This window comes from Pyrus communis, chromosome 6 (genome assembly GCF_963583255.1).
Source record: "Pyrus communis chromosome 6, drPyrComm1.1, whole genome shotgun sequence".
NCBI classification, from domain to species: Eukaryota; Viridiplantae; Streptophyta; class Magnoliopsida; order Rosales; family Rosaceae; genus Pyrus; species Pyrus communis.
In genome coordinates, this window is record NC_084808.1 from 11,520,861 (window position 1) to 11,543,276 (window position 22,416).

A 22,416-nucleotide genomic window follows, 5' to 3' on the forward strand; every position below is an offset into this window, starting at 1 on the left:
CTACTTTTTAGTGTGGTGCTAAAAAGCTAGTTTATACTAAGGGGAGGCAACAAAGTTCGAACCCGGACATGGTGGGTTGAAGATGAAGGCCTTACCCAATAGCCTAAAAGAAAATCCACCACTTGCTAAAATAGGCAAAATTGACTAGGGGTGACCAAATAGGTAAAGTCCTATTTTATTATTTCTTCTGATATTTAATCACCACCCCACTGATTATTGTTGGATGAGTTTGATTTAATATATCTACTACTCAGATCTCAAAACTTAAACTCATTTAACGATGATTAATGAAGTGGTGACCATTGTTACCAGTTAAGGTGTATGTCATATTTCTCTACAAAAAAATTCTATACTATTATTTAAGAGAAGTGTGCTTGCATTTTATTAAAAAGAGAGGGCTCGATTTTTTTACTCATGTTGAAGTAGGCAACATCACTGATATTAGGAGAGTGCGCAAAATTTGACTACACCATTGGAGTTAATTTTGCCTACATGACTCATTAAAACGAGTTAATCTATTCAATTTCCAGCATCTCTGTAATGACCCGCTTCGAAAATTTCATTTTAATTAGTTAAAATTACAAAAATACCCCTAATGATGAAAAGGTTGACCTCCGTTGACTTTCGTCCGTTAATGTATTAGAATTTTCCGTTTATTTTATTTCTGTAGCTCTCATTAATACGAAAATGTAGGTACGATCGGAATCAAATTCGGAGCTAAAATGAAACTCCTACAATTTTTGAATGATAAGAGCATTTTGGTAATTTCACAAGTGGAGATATTTCTCCACTTTGGGCCTCTACATGGCACCTTATTTCTGGTGCCCTTTTTCTTTCCCCTCCTATGATCTCTCTCTCACTCTAAAATTCTCTCTTCCTCACCACTATTTCCCTCTCATCTTTCCACCACCGACATCATCTCTAGCCCTTTTTTCCTTCCAACGACCAACACACCACCATCACTTCCTCTCATACGAGTCCTACAAACCTTAAACGCAGAGATATCGCTTGTTTTTTCTCTCTCCCTTGTTGCACAGTATGTTCAATGTGCTAAGCGTTGATCCAACGAGTTCTCGCCGTTTTCCGACGAGGTAAGCTTGTTAACAACTCTACATCCTTGTAGATCGTGTTTAGGAGTAAGTTAAGGAAATTTTTAGTAGTCTTTGTGGTTTTTGAACGCAGATATATCTCGAAAACTCCTTTACGTATTTTCTGGCGAGGTCCGTCAGCTTTCGAGCTAATTTCCAGCCAATACCGATCATGACACAACTCCAAAACAGCACGAATCTCTTCTCCTAGTGCCAAACTTCATTATGACTTTTGAATCATTGCAAATGGTGTAGAATGGAGCTCGAGAAATATTGCCCAGATTCTAATCAAATCCATAGCCTAAAATCGGGTCATCCCGACCTATGACCCACAACCCAACTCTAAACCCAGCCCAAGCCCAAACCAGAGCCAGGCCTAAACCAAACCCAATAACCCAGGCTCAAAACCCTAATTGAGAACTGGCCCAATCTAGTTACCCAGAACCCAGGCCCAAACCCTGATCTGACCTGTACCAAAACCCAACTTCTTGGGCTGGCGCGTGGCCTACGTGTGGGTGAGGGTCATGGCTGGCACATAAAGCATACGCGTCTCCACCGGAGGTATTATGCTCCACTGTCGTCCACGACAGCGCCGACGACTTTTTTGGATGAACTTTCTGGCGACCCATCTCGGCGCATGCGACAGCGCATAGCCTTCTGGGCCGCCGCCACGTTTGACAATGCGTGGGGGAACCCGAGGTCCCTCTTTAGGTTTTTCAACGTGCCGAATCCGAATCCATGTCCATTTTTCCAAATTCCATCGTTTTAGTAGAGTTTTACTAAATGGTCTTCATTTGTGTTTAGGTGCATCAGTTAGAAGTGATCCAGTCATCCCTAATTCAAGCGGCTCACTGGTAGTGGAATACTTATGAGTGGACCCCTTCTAAACTTGCATGTTTTTATGAAATATTAGGCTTGCATGCATTTCATATTTCATGCATCGAATATGTTTTATATTATATTTTCCGGATTTCTACATTTATGGTTTACGAGATATTTATGATTTATCGAATTTACATTTTACTAAAGGTTATGAAATACTGGGTTTTCGCTTATGAAATTCCATGGATTTACAGATGTGAATTATCTTGGATTTATGAAATGAGACTTTGAGCTTGTGAGCTTCGGATTTGATGAGTTTTTGAGGTATGTTTTCGATACTTGTCTAGCGGGCTATCATACAACACATCCACACAACATGGGTATGTAGATGTCTATGGCCATAGGACACAATTGAGGATATTATGTATATATTTCTTCTCTAGCGTAACCCGAAGTCGTACAATTTCACCTTCGGGTGATGAGGCCTACCATGTTTCTTCACTAGCATAACCCAAAGTCGTACAGCTTCACCTTCGGGTGATGGGGCCTACCATGTTTCTTCATTGGTGTAACCCAGTATCGTACAGCTTCACCTTCGGTTTATGGACAGGTATTGCCTTCAGGCGAATGAGGAGTTGATGAGATTGATGACATACCCCCAGCTTCACTAGCCTGGGGCTAGTGTCGGTGTGTGATGTTATATATTTCTTCTCCAGCGTAACCCGAACTCGTACAGCTTCACCCTACCATGTTTCTTCATTGGTGTAACCCAGTGTCATACAACTTCACATTCGGGTGATGGGCAGGTACTGCCTTCGAGGGACTATAATATCCCTAGAGAGTACAGCATTAATGGGATTTATGAAGGTTTTTATAGATTTGCCTTCGGGCAGTTATATTCATTTCTGACCAAGGTTTTATACGTTCTGATTCTATGAACGTTTTCATGGCATGTAGAGTTTTCGGAAAACTACTATGTAGTATTATATATATGTGTTTTCAAAACAAGGGTTTAGTACGTTCAGTAAGACCCGAGTATCGAGGCATTTCCCTACCAGTGATCTTGCATCCTTCCACTCGAGTATGACTTCCGTTTATGATCATTTGTCACTTGTTATTTTACCTTTCTCTAGCACTTTCGTTTGTGGTATGCTTTAGATACATTGGTACATTTTTATTCAGATTTGTGAACGTTGGATACTCTGTTCTTACATGTTTAAATTGAATTATTATTATTTTTGCCTCTTAATGTTCGCAAATTCCTTGTTATTATTGTTGTTGCATGTTTTCTGGTTTACTTATCCTCTCATATTTTCGCATATTCATTTATTCATGGCTTTCGTCATCCTTGGGTGTCAGTCAATGTGTGTTATCCAAGTGTCATTTGGACATCTGGGTTGGGACGTGTCAATCTCCAATAGTGTAGACAAACAACAACAACAAAGCCTTTTCCCACAAAATAGGGTCGGCTATATGAATCCTAGAACGCCATTGCACTCGGTTCTGTGTCATGTTCTTCGTTAGATCCAAGTACTCTAAGTCTTTTCTTAGAGTCTCTTCCAAAGTTTTCCTAGGTCTTCCTCTACCCCTTCAACCTTGAACCTTTGTCAAAGTAGACAAAAGTGTACCATATAGGGTTATGTGGCATGTTTCCTACTCATTTTTCCTCATGGAAACTTGATCACTCCAATGAATTAGGCAACCCAAGTTTGCAAAATTGTATTAGATTAGTTATTTTCATCCCTTGTTCCTAACAAAAACAATACAGCACAATCTAATTGAGGGACCACAAAGAGTATTTTATTGCGAAAAGAGATGTGAGACCCAATTTGTCTATTAAATGTGTAGACAATATTGCCTACTTAATATGAATAATAATAAACAAAATTGCCTACTCGATAGCCTACACTATTGGAGCAAAGTTATACCATGTAACTCATCAACACGAATTTGAGTACGCATTTACCTATGTCATTTGAGATGCTCGGACAGATTTTTTATTTTATTTTACATGAACGATAATTAAGGTTGATTCTTGACTGGCAAGCCCCTCAATATGCAACCATAGTGCAGTCGATCATGAGCCTAAACCCAGCAATTTCTTGCACACTCTGTTAACATAACACAAAAATAACAAGTTTCAAGACAACCTATTAACTAATCATGTCGTTATCATGTCATCCATTATAAACTCATTAATAAGTTATATTGTTATCAAGTCACCAGTTAAAAACCCGAAAAGATAACAAGTATGACACAAACACAACCAATTTGCCAAGTCAAGACATTAGGCCTGATAAATTCTTACATGACCCTTTAACTCAATACAAAACACACAACTCGCTAACAAAAAGAATTGTTATCGAATTCCCTGTTATGGACTGATTTACCAGGTCTACATGGGCCTACTGCTAGATCTAATGGATAGAAATATCATCTGGATTTATCCCTCACACGAATCTTCGCAAAAATTGCTATATTTTTTGCTACTATATGTTAGAATTTCATCTCGCTATATTTTGTCAATAGAAAAAGGAGATGCAGTACCACCTCTACATATTATTTTAAGATAAGAAGGAATTACCGTAAACCAAATCAAATCGAATCTAAATCGAAAATAACATTCACTGACATTTCGTTTAACAAAAACACGTACAGTCTCTCATCCACCGGACCAAGTGTCGACCATTTCCACTCGAGTTAATTTCCTTCCACACCAAAAATAAAAAAATAAAAAAAACTTCATCGACTTTAAAAAAAAAAAACATATTATATCGAGTCATATGTACTCATGAATCGATCATTTCACCCAACACAGTAAAATTCTCGGAGCGAAAATAGCGGGCTGAATTTGTTTTCCCGACCGATGTACATGTGCAACAACATACCTGCAGAACGAAAGATCTATTAGACTATCACCAACAATATTTGAAATCATACTAATTAAAACAAACGACAACATCTATTTTAACAATTCACGTCCATGAAACCAACCCATCCGTATTCCCGAATCCTCGAAAAGCTATTCTGAGAATATGAGTTGATTGAACAAATACCGAAACCCCCTGCTACCATAACAATCTACTCCATAACCATTACCCATAAGCCAAATCACATTCCAAACTAAATGATGCATCAACATCCCTTTAGTTTCCGTTAATAAGTTTCTTCACGAGTAATTCATCTTCTATCATCTAGATGGTCATAATTTTATAATTTCTCCCTTCAAAATACCTTTAGTTTAATAAGCTATCCATTCCAATTTTATCATGTGTACCAAACAAGCCCTAAAGGTTTGGCTGCCTCCTTTGAAAAGAACTATTAGTAGTCAATTTCCCCTTCGTTTTGCTTACTAACAATTCATTGGAGAGAAAAATAGAAGCAGATACAATTAGTTCATTAGAAAGAAAGAAAAAAAGTACATACGAGCTCATATTTTTGTTACCAAATAGTAAAACACAAGCTGATCATGCAAAATAGCGACTGTTCAATCAGAAAATGAAACAACCAAAAACGAGTATAGGCATCTTAGAAAGACAAGTATGAATTCATTGTAATGCTTATGTTTTGAATTTACAAGTTAGGTCTACTTGATGCATCAGACAATTCGTGGTGAAGTGAAAGGCCAGCACCAGATGTATGATTAGATATTTACTAGTTTGAACTCTCGGCACACGTACCTGTACAAAGTATAGGCCAGAATGATGGAACTTTCAGCTTCCCTGAAGAACCTTTCGGGGATCAAGTTGCCCGCTGCAGTAACTGGAAGGAACAGCTGAAAGCTCCTGCCTTCCTCTCCACTCCTCTCCAGGTTTCAATGTTATAGGTTTCTCAATAGCAGCAGCCTCCACACACAGCATATGCTTGTATTCATCATCTCCAAAGTCAGTCAAAGCCTTCGCCTTCTTATCCCAGGGATTCCATACAACTGAATGGGGAAAAAATTTTAAATCACTATACAGTGCAGAATACGATCCCAATGAACACTACGAGGGCAGGTATTTCACATTATAACTCTTAGCAACAAAAAACACCTCACTTCTATTAACCAAGAATCAAATGAGAGAACCAGCTGTGGAACTTGGATATATTCAACGAAGATCATTAGAGTGACTTAATCAACATAAAGACCTAATAAAACTGGTTGTAGATTTAGGAAAGATATGATGGTGTAAAACATGGCTGAAGAGAGTGGATGTTGATAAATTTAAAAAAATTCTTCACTATCAACTTTTAAATTAATCAAATCATACAACAATAACATTTAAACCAATGAGGTTACTATTTTGAAAAGAACGAATAAAGAACAAGAGTTCTCTCCATTAATCCTAGTTATCTCGGGAGTCATAGGATAGAGCAATTCACTCTGTTCTCTTGTTAGTTATGATAAAGCCACTATATAAGCTTCAGTCAGGACTCCGGAAATTTTAAAAATAAAGAAAATAGACTGCAGCAGGAATAACTCCAATATGAAAGATTGAACATATTAATCCTAACCAGCATCTGGAAGACCATCTTTGCGTATTACAAATGTTCTCTTCTTCTCATGATCCAGAATTGCAATCTTTGTAGGAGTGCTCAGATATATCTTGTCCACCTAATTATTATTAGGAAAATAAAGTGAAAAATTAACAAAACTAATAAATACAGAAATTGAGAGACTTCAACTTACCTCTGACTCAAATGTTATAGCATCACCTTGTTCAGTGCAACGTTTCCTGCTCTGCAAGTTGTCAAGATAATCCAAGGTTTCCAATCCTTCAACGCGAACTTCACTGAACAGAAGCACAAAGAAAATTTCAATACCATCCAGAACAGTTGTCCTCCTTTAAACTGTATATTACATGATATGGCATTTAAATTGAGGGCAAGCATGGATGGTAAACAATGGTTTTTCTTTTCTGACTGTCATATTGCACAATTCGCAGTTAATAAGATCTGATTAGCTTTAAATGTTTATGTGATAATCTTATCATTTTAAATATTTTAATTAGGTTTATAGAGTTTACATAAACATAGACATGCATCTATATTCATTATACGAGGAGCGAACCACACTTTTATAATTGCATCCTCTGTATTGCATGCAACCTCTTTACAAAATACCCAACAAGCATTACCTCTCACTGAAAAGGAGGCGATCCAGCCACACCTTCCAGTACGGCTACCTTTGCAGGATATCACATGCTCATCAGTTAAAAAGTGCTTTAATTTTACCCATTTTCTGAGCTTGTCTTCAAAGTTATTTTCATAACGATGCGACCAAGTACATTTTAAGTGATTATGCTATTTCAGTCACACATTCTGCCACAATGCAGCATAGTCAACCATTGACGGACAAGATATGTTTATGCGTCATACTCTGATCACTTATGGAGTGAAAGAAAAGTTCCAACACCTACAACAATGATACCTATACTATGCTCACAAATTCAGGATTATTTAAGGCAGAAAATGAGATGAAAAGCTATCAATTTTGGAGTCCCTTTACTCGTTTGGTTTATTTAGAGGCTAAATAAATAGCATGTCTAACAAGATCAAGTGGATGAACAACCTGATATCTGAAACAGCGAAGTAAGTGTGATATGCAAATGTGAATGTGAACGGCTTCCCATCGGTGTTGGTATTCCTGATGCGGGATATCAATGTCAGATCTCCTCCGGGTCCCAAAGCTACCCGCAGCCGGAACTCATAACTTCAGTTGAACATGAAATCAAGTAAAAGAAACCTTATAGTTAAAGTTGACAAAAAAAAAAAGAAGTTGCATAGATTCCAATTAGAATCTTCCTCCAATGCCTTAACAAATAATAAATCAACATATTTCCCAGTATTCACCTGTGAGGCCAGGTCTTCATATCTTCTTCAGTAGGCTTAAGGATCAAGTCAACAGAAACTTTATTGGGGCTATTTGTTGGGAACGGAGATGGATCAGAGTCAATGCTCCAAAATCTGTTTCTAGCAAATCCATGTGCATCAAGAGGACCAAGATTTGAAAACTGCATAAACAACGTACAAGTTCCCTTCACGAGGATGAACAATCAAATAAAGCAGGAAAGACCATCAGAAAGGAGTACATACTTGCGGAAAGCATAACGGGATTCCCCCACGAATTGCTTTTGGAGGCTTAAAGATAGCCTGCGGAAGAAAAAAGATATATACATTTCAGATGATTTGTTTGTGGGTGAATAAAGGAAGGGCAAAAATAAAAGGAGGAAGAAATATGCCACAAAGTATTATCAGTCCCCTTTCCATTGTGAAATGCATGATAGTAATTAAGGTTATATCCCTTTCTACAAATTTTGATAGCAAAATCCAGTTAAACAGAAAATATGATATAAAATAAAAAACAGATGGGGAACAGGGATGGGGATGAGGACGGGTATGGGGCAGGGACCTCAATCTGCACCCCCATACCCCAACCTTATTTGGAAGAAAAAAGATTGTCATCCCCAACCCCATGCTTTCCCCATTCGGTGTGGGTTGCTGAGAGAACTGTCATCCCAAGTCGTCTCACGTTTCATGACACGAAGTAAAAACAGTGTTGCCAGACTTCCAAGAATCTATAACCAACATCCTAATTATCCTCCCAGGAGCACAGAACGGTCACAAAAGCAACCTGACCAAATCTTAGAGCCCACTTAAAACTAAAAGAATAAGAAACGAACTGAGTAGATAAGCAAAAATTTGGATGACATAACTTTATAATGGTGTATGCCGACACTGCTCACTCCACATAACGCAGTACCACAATGCCAACATGCACTACATCCTTCTCAAAGGTTTGTTATCACAATACAATAAGGTCTCATCCGTTTAATGCATACATATCATATTAGCAGTTTTTCATCCAAAATAATCGTATAAGGTGCTATGATACATGAATACAATGCTTAAAAACATTTTCTAAAGTATGAACAAGAAAAATAAAATGTGTAAAAAGAATCCCCATTAAAGATAATACACAACACCGTAAAGAAACAAAAAAAGAAATGGAAATTCCTTCAGTGATGTCCATTGGAAAAATCAAGAGAATTTACACCTAAAAAAATAATAAATAAAAAGAATTAACAAAAATTGCTGCATAGCACCTTACTGCTAACAAACAGCAATTCCTCTCCATGATCATTCTTCCATGAAGTTACATGAGCCCCATACAAATACACCTGAAAAGCCCAAAAACAAATAACTATAAGGCAACAGAAGTTGAAAGGCCACTGTAATCAGCCTTGGAAATATGCTTCTGAAGCCTGAAATTACATTCTAAAACAAAACAAACATAGAAAGTGAAACTATGCAGACCAATAATAACTCAGGGTGCAATTCCAATTGATATATTAGTGTATAAATCTAGCAAGAGCAAGACTAGCATCAAGAAAATAATCATCAGGCGGTAAATGAAAAATAAAGCATTAGCATGCACTCAAGTAATTGTATCCAAATTCAAGTATCATCAAGGGAGAGAAGTGAACCAAATTGGCATTCTACATTGGCAATACACAGTAGGCTAATGTCAGAAACATTAATAGACTATCGCACTTATCAGATTAATTAACAAACACTAAGTACGAAATCACATTAGATTCTTGTCCCGTGAACAGGCAAAATCAAAATTATTTGAGCGTTTTTAAGGTAAAAAAAAAAAATATTCGATTTGATAACAAATCTGGTAATGTACACAACATAACACCAGTAACTTTCTCATATTAGATACTCATCTTAATGTCCTTCCAATTGAAATGACTGAACCTTGTGCATCTACTTATAAATATCTATTTAGCAAGGAAAAAAAAAAAAGCGTCATAGCAGATTAGTTAATACTCCATGAACTTCAAAACCTTTGGAAAGATCCTATTGCTATTGGTGGACATACTGTTCCTCATCAATCAGACTTGAATTACACTCTGAAAGGAAATTATGAGTTTAGTCCTTCCATGATATGAATTTTTGTCCAGATTCGACCGCAACAACTAGTTTCTAATATGAAAAAACAGTAAAATTAATAAAACCGCAGACACTTCTCGATCCTCCAAATTTGTACAAATATGGGAAATTACAAATAAACTTAACCGGTTTCTACTCTTATCAATCGAAGACACTTCTCAATCCTCCAAAGGGTAAATGATGAGGCAAGCTTAGGTTTGTACAAGGAAATTTCATGGTAGTAACTAATAAATAGATTCCTGCTCTTTAAGTTCTCACTCCGAAACCGTGGAAAAACCCATTGTTTGCCCTTAAAACAATTAGTTCAAGATTAAAATTAGCCTGATAAACAAATAAAAAAAATCAATCACTCGTGATTTCCTCATCACCTCATTACTCAAGAACTCCACCCAAGCAGATCGAACAAATCGGAACGCAGCAAATCAAGAAACCCTAGATTCACCAAACGGGATCGAAGTCCAAATAAACAAACAAGATATTGAAACCAATCGAACAATTCCATTTCTAATTCTCAAACAGAAAATGAAATCAAGCAAGCATCAGATCTCGATCAAACAAAAAAGAAAAAGCAAAGCCAAGACGAAGGAAAGAGGGATATAAGGGAGAAGGACGTCGTTTCAGAGGGGAATACCTCAGCAGAACTGCCTCGTGGATCATGGAGGACGAGCTTGTCAAGGCCATTGATGCCCTTACAGGATTCAACGCCGGGATGAAGGCTTACGTTAGCATTAGCAACGGCAGCAGAGCCACCACCGCCAGTGGTAGTATTACTGGATGCATTTGTGGGAGATGCTGCAGCAGAAGTAGCGATTGGATTCGGAGCCTTGTCGCTGCTCATTCCGTCTCTGTAAAAGGATCGATCTCTCTCTCTCGAGAATCGGCTCTTGTTGTTGATGTTGCCTGAGAAACTGAAAGGCAGTGATGGAAGTAGCAGCAGCAGAGCAACTGCCAAGTTTCTCTCTCTCGTGAAACTTCCTCTTGTCTTCTTCCTTTCTTCTTTTTAATATTTTCCTGTCATGGGAACTAAACCTGTGTTGTACTATAACAAAATATCTTATCTAAAATTGATTGCACCGTTACTTAGTATTATTAAGTTATTTATATTTTTATTAGTGTATAAATTTTTTATTTTTGTTTTTAAAATTGGATGAGAGAAGAAGAGAGTGGAATAGAACGTGTGTATGGAGCGAGGGGTTTATTTATTTATTTATTTATTTTAAATTAGTGATACTAAAATTTATGTAAGTAATGCTTAAACAAAAAATATTTTGTTTTGTAAAATTGCATTACTATGCTTAACCTTTTTATTGTGATAGAAGACTAAATAGCTTTTTTCACTCTCTTCTGATTGACAAATAGGATTATATTACTCTTTAGTTTAAATACTTGTATTTTTTTTCTTATTAGTCATATAACATTTTAGGTCTTTAAACTATTAACCTTTCCACCACTTATGTAACGTAATTAATAACGTTATGCTCTTGTATGATTGCTAGACATAAAAACATTTAGTGTACACACTCTCTAAATAGTATATACATGTTATGAAGGAGTTTATTTGGTATGGAAATGACACATAACACTCTGGGTTGGGCACGAGCCAGGCCAGACCCAATTTTGAAGGCACCAGATAGGATCCAGATTTAAAAGAAACAGATCGGACCGGGCGGGTATAACAAATTTTAATACAGGAACCGTACCTAATCCGGCCCGTTTCAAACGGGCCGATTCAGGCTGGGTCCATAGGTCCTTGTAACATCGCACATCGCCCAGGGGAGTGATCCTTAAATGTATATTCCCATCCCTACCTAGCACGAGGCCTTTTGGGAGCTCATTGGCTTCGGGTTCCGTAGGAACTCCGAAGTTAAGTGAGAAGGGGGCTAAAGCAATCCCATGATGCAGAGACGGATCTACAGAGGGACCTGGGAGGTCCCAGGACCCCTCGCCGATTCTAAAATGCTACTAGAAATTTTCCGGATGACCCCTCGTACTTGAACACGAGGTCTGTACTGCAGGCTGCAGCTTGAAGGTTGCAGCTTGCAACGAAGACGAAGACAGCGGGGCCGCGGGGGAGAAGAAAGAAAACAAACAGGCCTTTTAAAAAATTGGTCCAAAACACAGTGTTTTGGCCAATTTGTTTAATTTGTTTATTTTTTATATTTTATATTTTTTTAAGCCTGAGATAAACGGTGCCGTTTGTCCATGACTCCATGCTCTCTTTTTTAAGGCCAAGCCCCACACGGGCCATCTTTCCTAAGAGTCCTTTCCCTATTCCTCTGTTTTGCCCCCCTAATCCCCCCATCTTTCTTATATTCACCCAATTCCAAAACCCTAAATTTCTAATCCCACCCAATCCCATATTATAATTACATTACTCTAATATCATACCTCCACTTGTTTCAATTCTCCAAGCCACCACTATTTGGTTCAAAATTCAAGTAAACTTTTTGGTATTCTAATCTAATCTCAATTAAATTATATTAGATATTGGTGAAGATTTTTAGTCTATTATTAATATGATTGTTGATATGTTTTATGTTTGTATACTCATTTTATCATTGAAATTTAGATGGAATTTTTGTTTATTGGTTGATTGGTATATGTTTTGTGTTTTTGGTTAAATGTGTAGTTTAGAAATAAGAAATATGGAAAGATTTTTCAAGCCAAAGCCAATAGCACCATCTACTTGTTTGGATGGTTCAAGCTCAAGACAAAATGAGTGTGACATTGATTTTAATAATCTTGAGAGAGACCCGGGAAAAAGAATTCGAATGAAAGACTATCCTTCTAATATTCAAGATGAGGTCCGAATAGCATATTTGCAAATGGGATCTTGTAGGCCTACAAAGTATGAGTTCCCATTTTGTGCGTTTTGATAATGATTTTTCTCAATTGCGGGGGATTAATGAGCTTGCTAAGAAAATGGTGGAGAAAGGGTTGCATCAAACATTTGCATATGTATATTTGGTTGTTCAGTTGACTTTGGTTTTACCAGTTGCAACTGCTTCAGTAGAGATGACATTTTCTGTTATGAATATCATTAAGAGTCCACTTCGCAACAAAATAGGAGATCAATGGTTGAATGACAGCTTAGTTGTTTATATTGAGAAAGATGTTTTTTCATGTATTGGTAATGAAGCTATCATGGAACATTTTCAGACTATGAAACCTCGTCGTGGACGCTTTAATTAGGATTTTATAGTTTGTAATGTTGTTTTGCACATGATTTTTGAATGAAATGTATTATATTTAACTTTTCGACGTTATTTTTGTCTATAAATTTTTTGACCTTTATTATTGGGACCCTCCGAGTTTAAAATTCTAGATCTGTCACTGCCATGATGGGTGACCTACTGGGAAGTTGCTCGTGAGTTCCCAAAAACAAAACCGTGAAGGAATGGTAAGCCCAAAGCCGACAATATCGTGCTACGGTGGTGGAGCGGGCCCGAGAAGTGATCCCCCTCGGGCCGGGATGTGACAATTTGGTATTAGAGCCTAACCCTGGCCGCATGTGTGCCGACGAGGACGTTGGGCCCCTAAGAGGGTGGATTGTGACATCCCACATCGCCCAGGGGAGTGATCCTTAAATGTATATTCCCATCCCTACCTAGCACGAGGCCTTTTGGGAGCTCACTGGCTTCGGGTTCCGTATGAACTCCGAAGTTAAGTGAGAAGGGGGCTAGAGCAATCCCATGATGGGTGACCCACTAGGAAGTTGCTTGTGAGTTCCCAAAAACAAAACCATGAGGGAATGGTAAGCCCAAAGCGGACAATATCGTGCTACGGTGGTGGAGCGGGCCCGGAAAGTGATCCACCTCGAGTGGGGATGTGACATCCTCTTGTCTTTTTTTTTTTTTTCCCTCTTCTTCTTTAACTTTCTCGATCATTCCAGACTTCCAGTTCTCTTTTTCTTTGTCTCTCTCTCTTCTCTGTCTCTTACAACTGCGTATTTTTAGTTTTGTTCTTTCTGCAAATTGGATACATTTAACAATAGATACAGTTGGTATGTGTGAGTACTGCTGCTGATGATTCCAACCTCAACACTCAAGCAAACAACAATCTCTTCAACCCAAAACTCTCTCTGTGATTCAAATCGGACTCTCTCCCTCTCTCTCTCTACATATATATATATATATATATATGTATCCAATACTCTTTATTCAGGCAGACCTCTCAGTCATTCTTCTTCTTTAAAAGAAAATTGTTGGAACTTTGTTTTATTTTCTAAGGAAAGACATTCATGCATTTGGGAATGAAATTGGGTCAGTGGGTTTTTTTCTTTTAATTAGAAAAACACTGATTTATGTTGTGCAAATCTAATTTCTGTAATTTGGGTTTTTCTCTGGTGAGGTAATGTTGTGAAATTTTGTTCCTTTTCGGAGAATGATGTGACTTCATTTTTCATGCTTCATTGTGGTACTCTTTGATTTTATGGGAAAATTAGATTTTGGAGTTTTTCTTTTGTGAGAATTAACTTTCTCGATCGTTTCAGGAACCGGACCACCACTTTCTCCACGGAGGGTCTTCGACAAAAAGGTCATCCCCTCCGCTCGCGCCTTCAAGCTCAAATCCTCCATGTCGCCAATGAGATTGAGACCTGCTGGATTTGAAGAATGGGTTTTTTCAATTTGTCTAATTTCTGAGATCTGAAGGGAGAACTGGATCTATTTGGGTTTTATTTTCAATTGGGTTTTCTGGATTTGAAGAATGGGTGAATAAAGATCCGTGTTTTTTTTTCCTGCTTTTCTGTTGGGTCATTTTCTGCTTTTTTTTTTTTTTTTTTTTTCGTTTTTTGCTTTTCTAGATTTGAAGTCTAGGTTGTCGTCGAGGACTCAAGGGAGGAAAAGAGATTCAAGGAGGAGAGATCGAGGGAGGAGTAGAAAGTTCGGCCCTAGACTGTTATCATACATCTGTGTGTGAGATTTGAACGACATAAATGTAATGATTGTAATCTCCACCAAAAGACACTAGGTACGGTTCGGGCCGGGGGCCTGTGTCTCCAGGAATTAGGAACCACTCCACCCCGCTTTTTACTTGGACACGGCCCGTCATGCCCCGTTGTGATATAAAAAAACATGGACCCCCCCCCCCCCCCGAACCGCTAGTACACGCCCCTACCCACGGGTTCAATATTCGTTTGCCCACCCGTACATAACACAACTTCACATACAAATATAAGGATTTAAGATTTGGTATGTTTGTTCTTCATGACCTATGGAGGTAGATTTAGAACTTGGTCCGTTTGTTATCCGGGCAACCAAACAATGAGATAACAAGTCTTTTGTTTACTGTCTTGGTTACTGGATTGAAAGTGCCGTGGAAATCAATTTCTTCTTGTTAGCAAAACTATTTTGTAACTAGCATTGCTTTGAACTTGTCGATGGAACCATCTGATTTATATTTACTAAAAACCCTAAATAAAGCACTACTACATTGTAGCTTAAAGAATAAGAAACCAAAGGAAAGGGTCCGTAGATATGGGATAAGTGAGATTCTTTGATTTTGAGCAAGAAAGAAAGAAGAGGGGTGGCTAGGGTCGAATATGAGATCTCTCAGTTACAACAATATTTAAAGATGAAAATTTTGACTCACCATTCATGGGAGTCGAATACGAGATATCGTACTTACAAATGAAGAGGAATGCAAACAATAATGCTAATTGTCCTTCATGTCAAACAACTTTCGATTATCTATTCAAGGTTAAAGATATTCCTAGTTGATGTTGAAGATATTTCTATTTTCCTTGGAAGTGATTATATTGAAGGTTTCTCTTGTGGGTTGAGGATGTAGAAGAACTTTTCAAGACATGACCAATTACAGAAAGGAAGATGGTGAAGATGGCTGCTTCTCATTTAGATGGTGATGTGCGTTTTTGGTGGGAGCGACTATTTGTTAAGAAATTCTTTCCTGATTTCTACAGGATGGGCCAATCAATCATTAGAAAAGAAGCTACGCTGATGGAGACTAAAATTTCATTTTGCCAAGAAACGGTGGATGTTAAGGGGGAAGAAAAAGAACAAGAAATGTTGCTTGTTGAGAATGATTTCCCACAAGTGAAGTGTAACAACTTGTCCCTAATTTTACGGTTTTTATAATTTTGATGGTGTAAATTGACGAAAATGCCCCTTGAGGTGAGATTGTTGACTTTTGTTGACCATCATTTCATGATGCGTATGAGCTATTATTTTATTGTATTCTCAAAGTACGTGACGTTTCAAATACATAGGTGAAAATTCTTTTATGTTTAATTTTAATTTCAGTACAATTATTTTAACTTTATGTTATTATATATTTATATTTGGCGTGATGTTATTATATATGTATATATACATATATATATATATATATATATTTTTTTTTTTTACTATGTTTTTATAAAGATATTATATTATAGTATTGTACGGAAGGAGAATGAAAGTTTGAGTTCGGAGGTATTATATTATAGTATTATATTTTCACCTACGTATTCGTATTGTCACGTACTCCGAAAATACGATAAAATAATAGCTCATACGTGCCACAAAATGACGGTCAACGAAAGTCAACAATCTCGCCTCAAGGGGCATTTTCGTCAATTCACACCATTAAAATTATAAAAACCATAAAATTAGGGACAGGTTGTTACATGGATACTCAAGAAATGGGTGATTCTTAATTTGTTATGCCTTTGGAGAATCAACAATCTAATAAATTGGAGTTAAATTCTATTGTTGGCCAAAAAACATTTGGGGAAGGAAAAATATTTTGATTATCGTTTGGTATATTTTAATCTTGTTTATGAAATTAATTTCATGATTATCCCACCTAAGTGCACTAAAAGTTCAGCTTCTCAAGTTGAAGAATTTATTTGCTTAACAAGGGACTTGTCTACTAGCTACCAAGATCGTTTTAAGGAGAACTCGAGGTCGAGTTCCTTACAAGTGGAGGACTCTGATGTAAGACAGGAATGGGGTAAATTTCTACGAAGAAAAGTAAAGAAACGTAAGTGGTCTAAAATTAACACGAAAGGACGCAAGAGACAAAAATTCCACCCAAATATCAAATATGGCGTTAAAAGAGGAAGAAGAATATTTTATCGGAATTTTTAGGTTGCTTGAGAAGATTTCAACAAAATATTATCTTTGGCAAGTTTGTATTTGATTTCTTATTTTATTTTAATTTCAAAATAATTATTCTATTGGGATATTATTTTCCTGATATGATTATTTGATTTAGCGTTTTAAAATTTGTAGTAAAAATCGGACTTTTGATTTTCCATTCGATTTATGTAAAATTAACGTCGTTTTGATTACTAGAGTCCTTTGAGTTGTTTTAGGATTTCTAATCCATTTATTTAAGCCTTTTGGCTGTTCCATTGTAATTATCTTCCAATCAATTATTATCCTTTGGGATTTCTGTCAAACTGATGGACTTCAGAATTTTATCTTCAAAGATTTGTGCTTGTAATCCTCACTAACTTTGTGTTGTGTCAACAATAGTTTAGATAAGTTTTGTCGAGTTTGATTTCTATAACATAATTGCTATAGTAGTGCAAGATGTAGATGAATTCTATCAATTATTTGTGGAACCCATCTACTTCGTAATCTGCTATTAGTTATTGTTTCTTCTCTCTGTTATAAAGTTGGTCATTTACTATTGTATTGATTGAACTTGAGAACTGGAATCACTCTCCTAAAATTCAAAGCTATGGATTACGAATCTCTCTTGTCATTTAAGTTTTTATTTTATCTTATTCTTTTAACTCTAAAAAAAAATGTTTTTTTTTTTTATTAGATGTTAGATTAGCTATCGATGGGGTTTGAGCCAATGCTGTCATGCAAGGGTTCAACTCATTTCCACCACTGTGAAAAATGGTCACTTTCGTAAAATTATTTGCTTAGAAGAAAAGTGAAAAAACTTGAGCTTCCACCATAAAATTAGCTGCATAATAGCCGAACAACTCATAAGCATATACCCCTTTCCCCCCAATGTAAAACCCATTCTCAACAAAAGGGAAAAAAAAAAAAAAAGGAGAATTAACTAGGTTATAAATGTTCCACTCCCCACTGCAAAAATGTGATATAATGGTGGCACAAAATAAAATTAGGAGAACATCACATAGGCAAACACAATCTGCAAGTGCAACCCCCACCTTTCCCCATCTATTGGTGTTAAAAATTAGACAGAGCCTGACTTAGGTCACCACATGATTTGTCTCGAGTGTGCTTTCATTCTCAGTGGCAAGAGATGGCTTGAGAGAAAGTAACAAAATAGGCGTGCCATTATTGGAGGCTGCCAACATACAATGATTATATATTTTGGAGATTTAAGCTTGAAATCTAGTGTGGTATGTTTGCTTGAAAAGTAAATAGAAGAGAAAATGGAAAGGAAAAACTAGAGGTAATCATTTCATTGTTGAAGCAAGACTACAAACGTTTAATGGAAACTCGTGAAATGATAAGACATTGTACATAACTTAAAATACTAGAAAGTAAATATACTTCAAAATGTAAGGAAGTAATAAAACTAGTAAGAATAATGCAAAAAGAGTCCATCGATAACGATGGTATCAAACTTTACAAAGAAGGTACATGACCTCATAGAAGTGATCAGGGGTGGTTGGAATGATCATCAACCAAATCATAATACAAGATAGCATAGCTGTGTATGTTTTAGAGCTCATGGGTTATACGCACAAAAGCTTTGAAGAAGGCTCTGGGTTGAGCTGAGAAGCTTTTGAGTTTTGCTCAAAAGTAGTTGAGGGATTGATTGAAGAATCACTTCAAGCTTGTAATTGTAGAGATTGAATTTGATGAACATCCTAAGCTTTAGGGGTCATGACCTTTATTTATAAGAGTCTTGGGGAGCGTCCTTAATCTTATCGATAAGCTAGAATGAGGGTGAATTAGGTCATCTCCAACCGAAAGAGGGCCAAAGAGCCATGTTTAGCCCTATAGCCGTATAGAATTTTTTTAATGAATAGTATCATACCATATTTTATACCATCTCTAACCGAGGGGACCAAATGGCTATAGGTCAAAACATAGCCCTTTGACAAAAAAACTCATCTCCAACTGAAGGGGGTTATTTTTTAGCCCCCCTCAACAATTTATTATTTTAATTGATTTAATATGATTAATTAAGGAGGAATTTGGAGGATGGCTGCAGTATATGGCACATAATGTATCTTCGGAGAGTTTTGAGCTGCTACTTGTCCTTGTTTGGAGTATTTGGATGGTATGTAATGATTTTATTTGGAATGGTGTTGATATTTCTTCGTTAGATACCCAAATCAAAGCACAAATGTGGCTGGCTGAATTTAAAAAATGGAATGATGCTGCATCGCAAAACTCATTGGCAAGAATATATAAATGGTAGTCTCCGACTTATAGGTGGCTAAAGTGTAATATTGATGCGACATGGGATGAGAAGAGGTCGATTGAAGGTTGTGGGATGGTAGTTAGAAACTTGGAAGGAAAGTTTCTGGCGGTACAGGTGAGCAGGGAGGTAGGCATACGATCAGCACTACACACAGAAGCTGCTGCTGCACGAGTAGCAGCGATGTTCTTGCGCAAATGGGTCATGGAACAGGTCTTACATCCCAGTCTCGACTCCGCCGTAGCACGATATTGTCCACTTTGGCTCCCGGCCACACCCTCACGATTTTGTTTTTGGGAACTCACGCGAGAACTTCCCAGTAGGTCACCCATCCTAGGAATGCTCTCGCCCGAACTTGCTTAACTTTGGAGTTCCAATGGAACCTAAAGCCAATAAGTTCCCAAAAGGCCTCATGTTATATGGAGGTGGGCATATACATATAAGGCACATCACCCCATCTCTGTTGGTCAATGTGGGATGTTACAATCCACCTCCTTTAGGGGCCCGATGTCCTCGTCGGCACACTCGCACCACACGGCAAAGTAGCTTTGATACCAAATTGTCACATCCCAGTCTCGACTCCACCGTAGCATGATATTGTCTGCTTTAGGTCCCGGCCACGCCCTCACGGTTTTGTTTTTGGGAACTCACGCGAGAACTTCTCAGTGGGTCACCCATCTTAGGAATGCTCTCGCCCGAACTCACTTTACTTCGGAGTTCCGATGGAACCTGAAGAAAATGAGTTCCCAAAAGGCTTTGTGCTATATGGAGGTAGGCATGTACATATAAGGTAGATCACCCCTTTTCTGTTGGTCTATGTGGAATGTTACAACAGGTCCAGGTGGAAGGGGATGCATTGATGGTTATTTCTACAATTCAAAATGCAAGTGCAGTGTATAGTGGTCATTACGGGCATATGTTTGAGGATACAAGGTGGCTCCTGGAAGATTTCAAGCAATGGAAAATCACATTTGGTCGTAGAGAAATGACTAAGGTGGCTCATCGCCTTGCGAGGTTTAGTCTAACTGTTGATCACCCAGTTTCTTGGTTCGAAGAACCTCCTAATGTAATTTCCAATTTGTTATTAGAGGATAGTACCAGTAGTTAATTTTGGTGCGAGGTATTCTTTTTCCCTTCGTTCGAGTTGAAAGCCCTGACAAGGTTTTTATTGAGGCCCAATGTAAACACCCTATCCTTGAATTGTACGTGTTTCAATCTTCAATGAATATCGTACTTCTTCTAAAAAAAAATTGAATTAAACTACCATATTAAAATAAGGTTTTCAGACATATTTTGAGTGCCACTTGTCGCTAAATAAATAAGCCTCCGGATTTCTTATCTTTATATAATCTCAATAATTTTTCGGATAGTATTTCGAGTGATACGTCTCGCTAAAGTGAGTAACTCTCCAAATTTGTTATCTTTATGTTATCTTAATAATTTTTCGGATAGGATTTCGAGTGACACGTGTCGTTAAAGTGAGTAACTCTCTAGATTTCTTATCTTTATGTAATCTTAATCATTTTAAACTCTACAACAACTTAAATATTAAAGAGTACAACAACTTAAATTTAAAGACTCAATAACTAAAATTTAAAGACTACAACTTAAACTTAAAGACTATAATCATCATCTTCATCCGCCATTGTAGTAGTATAGCCGGATGTAAACAACTCACGTTGGGCTATATTTTCCCTCTTTTTCCTATCAAAATATGTCTTACTCATTCGAGTATAATCCCTAGTGTTCCTTTTCCATGTTCCTATCATCCATCTCTTCTTGTATTTGTTTTGCCCATTCTTAGTGTTTACGCTTCCTTTCTTCCGTGGCAATGGCATTTTGCTCTGCTATTAATCACAATGAGGAGGCCATTTCATCTTGAAAGGCTAACTACTCCTTTGCCTCCCCATTTTCCTTCAATTTTCTAGCCTTGTTTCGTCTCATAGTCCTAGGTATAGATGATTGACCCGGAGACGGATTCTACCCTTGTTTCTTTAATGATAGGAGATACTTGTTCATTCCCAACTGTATTTAACCCGAACACCAACGTAGGACCAAATCTTTCTTGAGGTGGATCTTGAAATAACACCCACCCTTTACAAATTTCCCAACAACTGTGATGAGTAAAGGGATTTTTCATGTCATCCATATATAATTGCTCTGCTTGCCATTCCTAGAAAATAGTATTACAAAAATTAAAGGAAATTAATTTATGAAAACACTTACTTTCTCGTATAGATTGGTGATGCTTTCATGTCTACTTTCGCCCTTTAGCATGGCTTGATGCCATTTATTCAAACTTGGTTGAAGATGTTTTTTCCATCGTGAAGAACAACTCTCGTGGTTTCGGGGATTCGGTGGAGCATAGAACTCATAGTATTTTTTGGACGTACAAGTCCAAATGCCTTCACTTGTTTGAGAACTACCCTTCACATTATCTTCCGAGACCCATGCTTCATCTTCTTTTCGGGTCCAAGCCTTCCTTTGATTGAAGATGTGGCCATTTCAAAATTATTGAAAAAATTATAAGAAAGATTATTGGAAAAGATAAGAGAATAGAATGTGAAGAATTGAAATAAAATGAGGTAAGATAGTATTGAATGGTTGTGAGAAATAGTGTAGGAATGGCTTAGGTATTTATAGGAAAAAAATTAGAATTTTTTTTTTTTTTTTTAATTTTGTCTAAAAAAATTTCAACAGCAACCTGATGTCAGCTAGCCGTTGCTAGTTGGCGTGATGCTGACGCCAGGTAGCCATCGCAAGTGGGATGGGTTGGGAGAATCAGATTGGCTAGCTGGTTGATTATGGCCAGCTCGCTTGCCTGGGCTCTGATTTTGGCCGAGTGAGCCCACAAGCCCTTTGGCCTAACCTTCAGTTGGAGACGGTTTTCGTGTCAAAACAGGCTATTTTTTGGCATATGGCCTTTTGGCCTGGTCGGTTCAAGATGACCTTAGATCTATGACAACAATTGAATTTCGTGATGGGTAGCTCAACCCTACGTTTTCCGATGCTCGTACATTGCTGTCTTGTCGTTTGGCCTACCAAATGATGTGTCTCTTAGGCATTTAATAAGCTGCAGGATTCCCAGAGCCTAGTCGCTTATGTGGATGTGACTCGAGATGAATGCTTTAGAGCTCATTGATAGGAGCATATTCATGCGACTTAAATGGCTTGTTCTCGTACATTTACGTTATGTTTCTTTAGTTAT

General features: G+C 37.4%; 1 protein-coding gene across 2 annotated transcripts; it reads right to left on the reverse strand.

The window, feature by feature from the left end:
- Positions 1-4,490: 4,490 nt before the first annotated feature.
- LOC137736982 (putative glucose-6-phosphate 1-epimerase) lies at positions 4,491-10,876 on the reverse strand. 2 transcript variants are annotated; one of them, XM_068476314.1, is made up of 9 exons: positions 10,483-10,875; positions 8,999-9,073; positions 7,989-8,045; positions 7,746-7,906; positions 7,465-7,605; positions 6,583-6,685; positions 6,408-6,507; positions 5,591-5,838; positions 4,491-4,798 (listed from the first exon to the last, which is right to left on the reverse strand). In XM_068476314.1, exons 1-8 carry the CDS (start codon positions 10,687-10,689, stop codon positions 5,624-5,626), a joined length of 1,059 nt encoding a protein of 352 aa, XP_068332415.1. In that variant the 5' UTR covers positions 10,690-10,875; the 3' UTR covers positions 4,491-4,798; positions 5,591-5,623. The 2 variants fall into 2 exon arrangements, with proteins under 2 accessions (XP_068332415.1, XP_068332416.1); XM_068476315.1 differs by lacking the exon at positions 8,999-9,073 and having other exon boundaries at positions 10,483-10,876.
- Positions 10,877-22,416: the final 11,540 nt, after the last annotated feature.

Coding starts and splice junctions, on each gene's coding strand:
- LOC137736982 (XM_068476314.1), bottom strand. CDS start 10,689: ATGAGCAGCGACAAGGCTCCGAATCCAATCGCTACTTCTGCTGCAGCA. Junction 6,686..7,464: donor TTCGCTGTTTCAGATATCAG/GTTGTTCATCCA, acceptor GCTTCTGTTCAG/TGAAGTTCGCGTTGAAGGAT. Junction 6,508..6,582: donor CTATAACATTTGAGTCAGAG/GTAAGTTGAAGT, acceptor AATAATAATTAG/GTGGACAAGATATATCTGAG.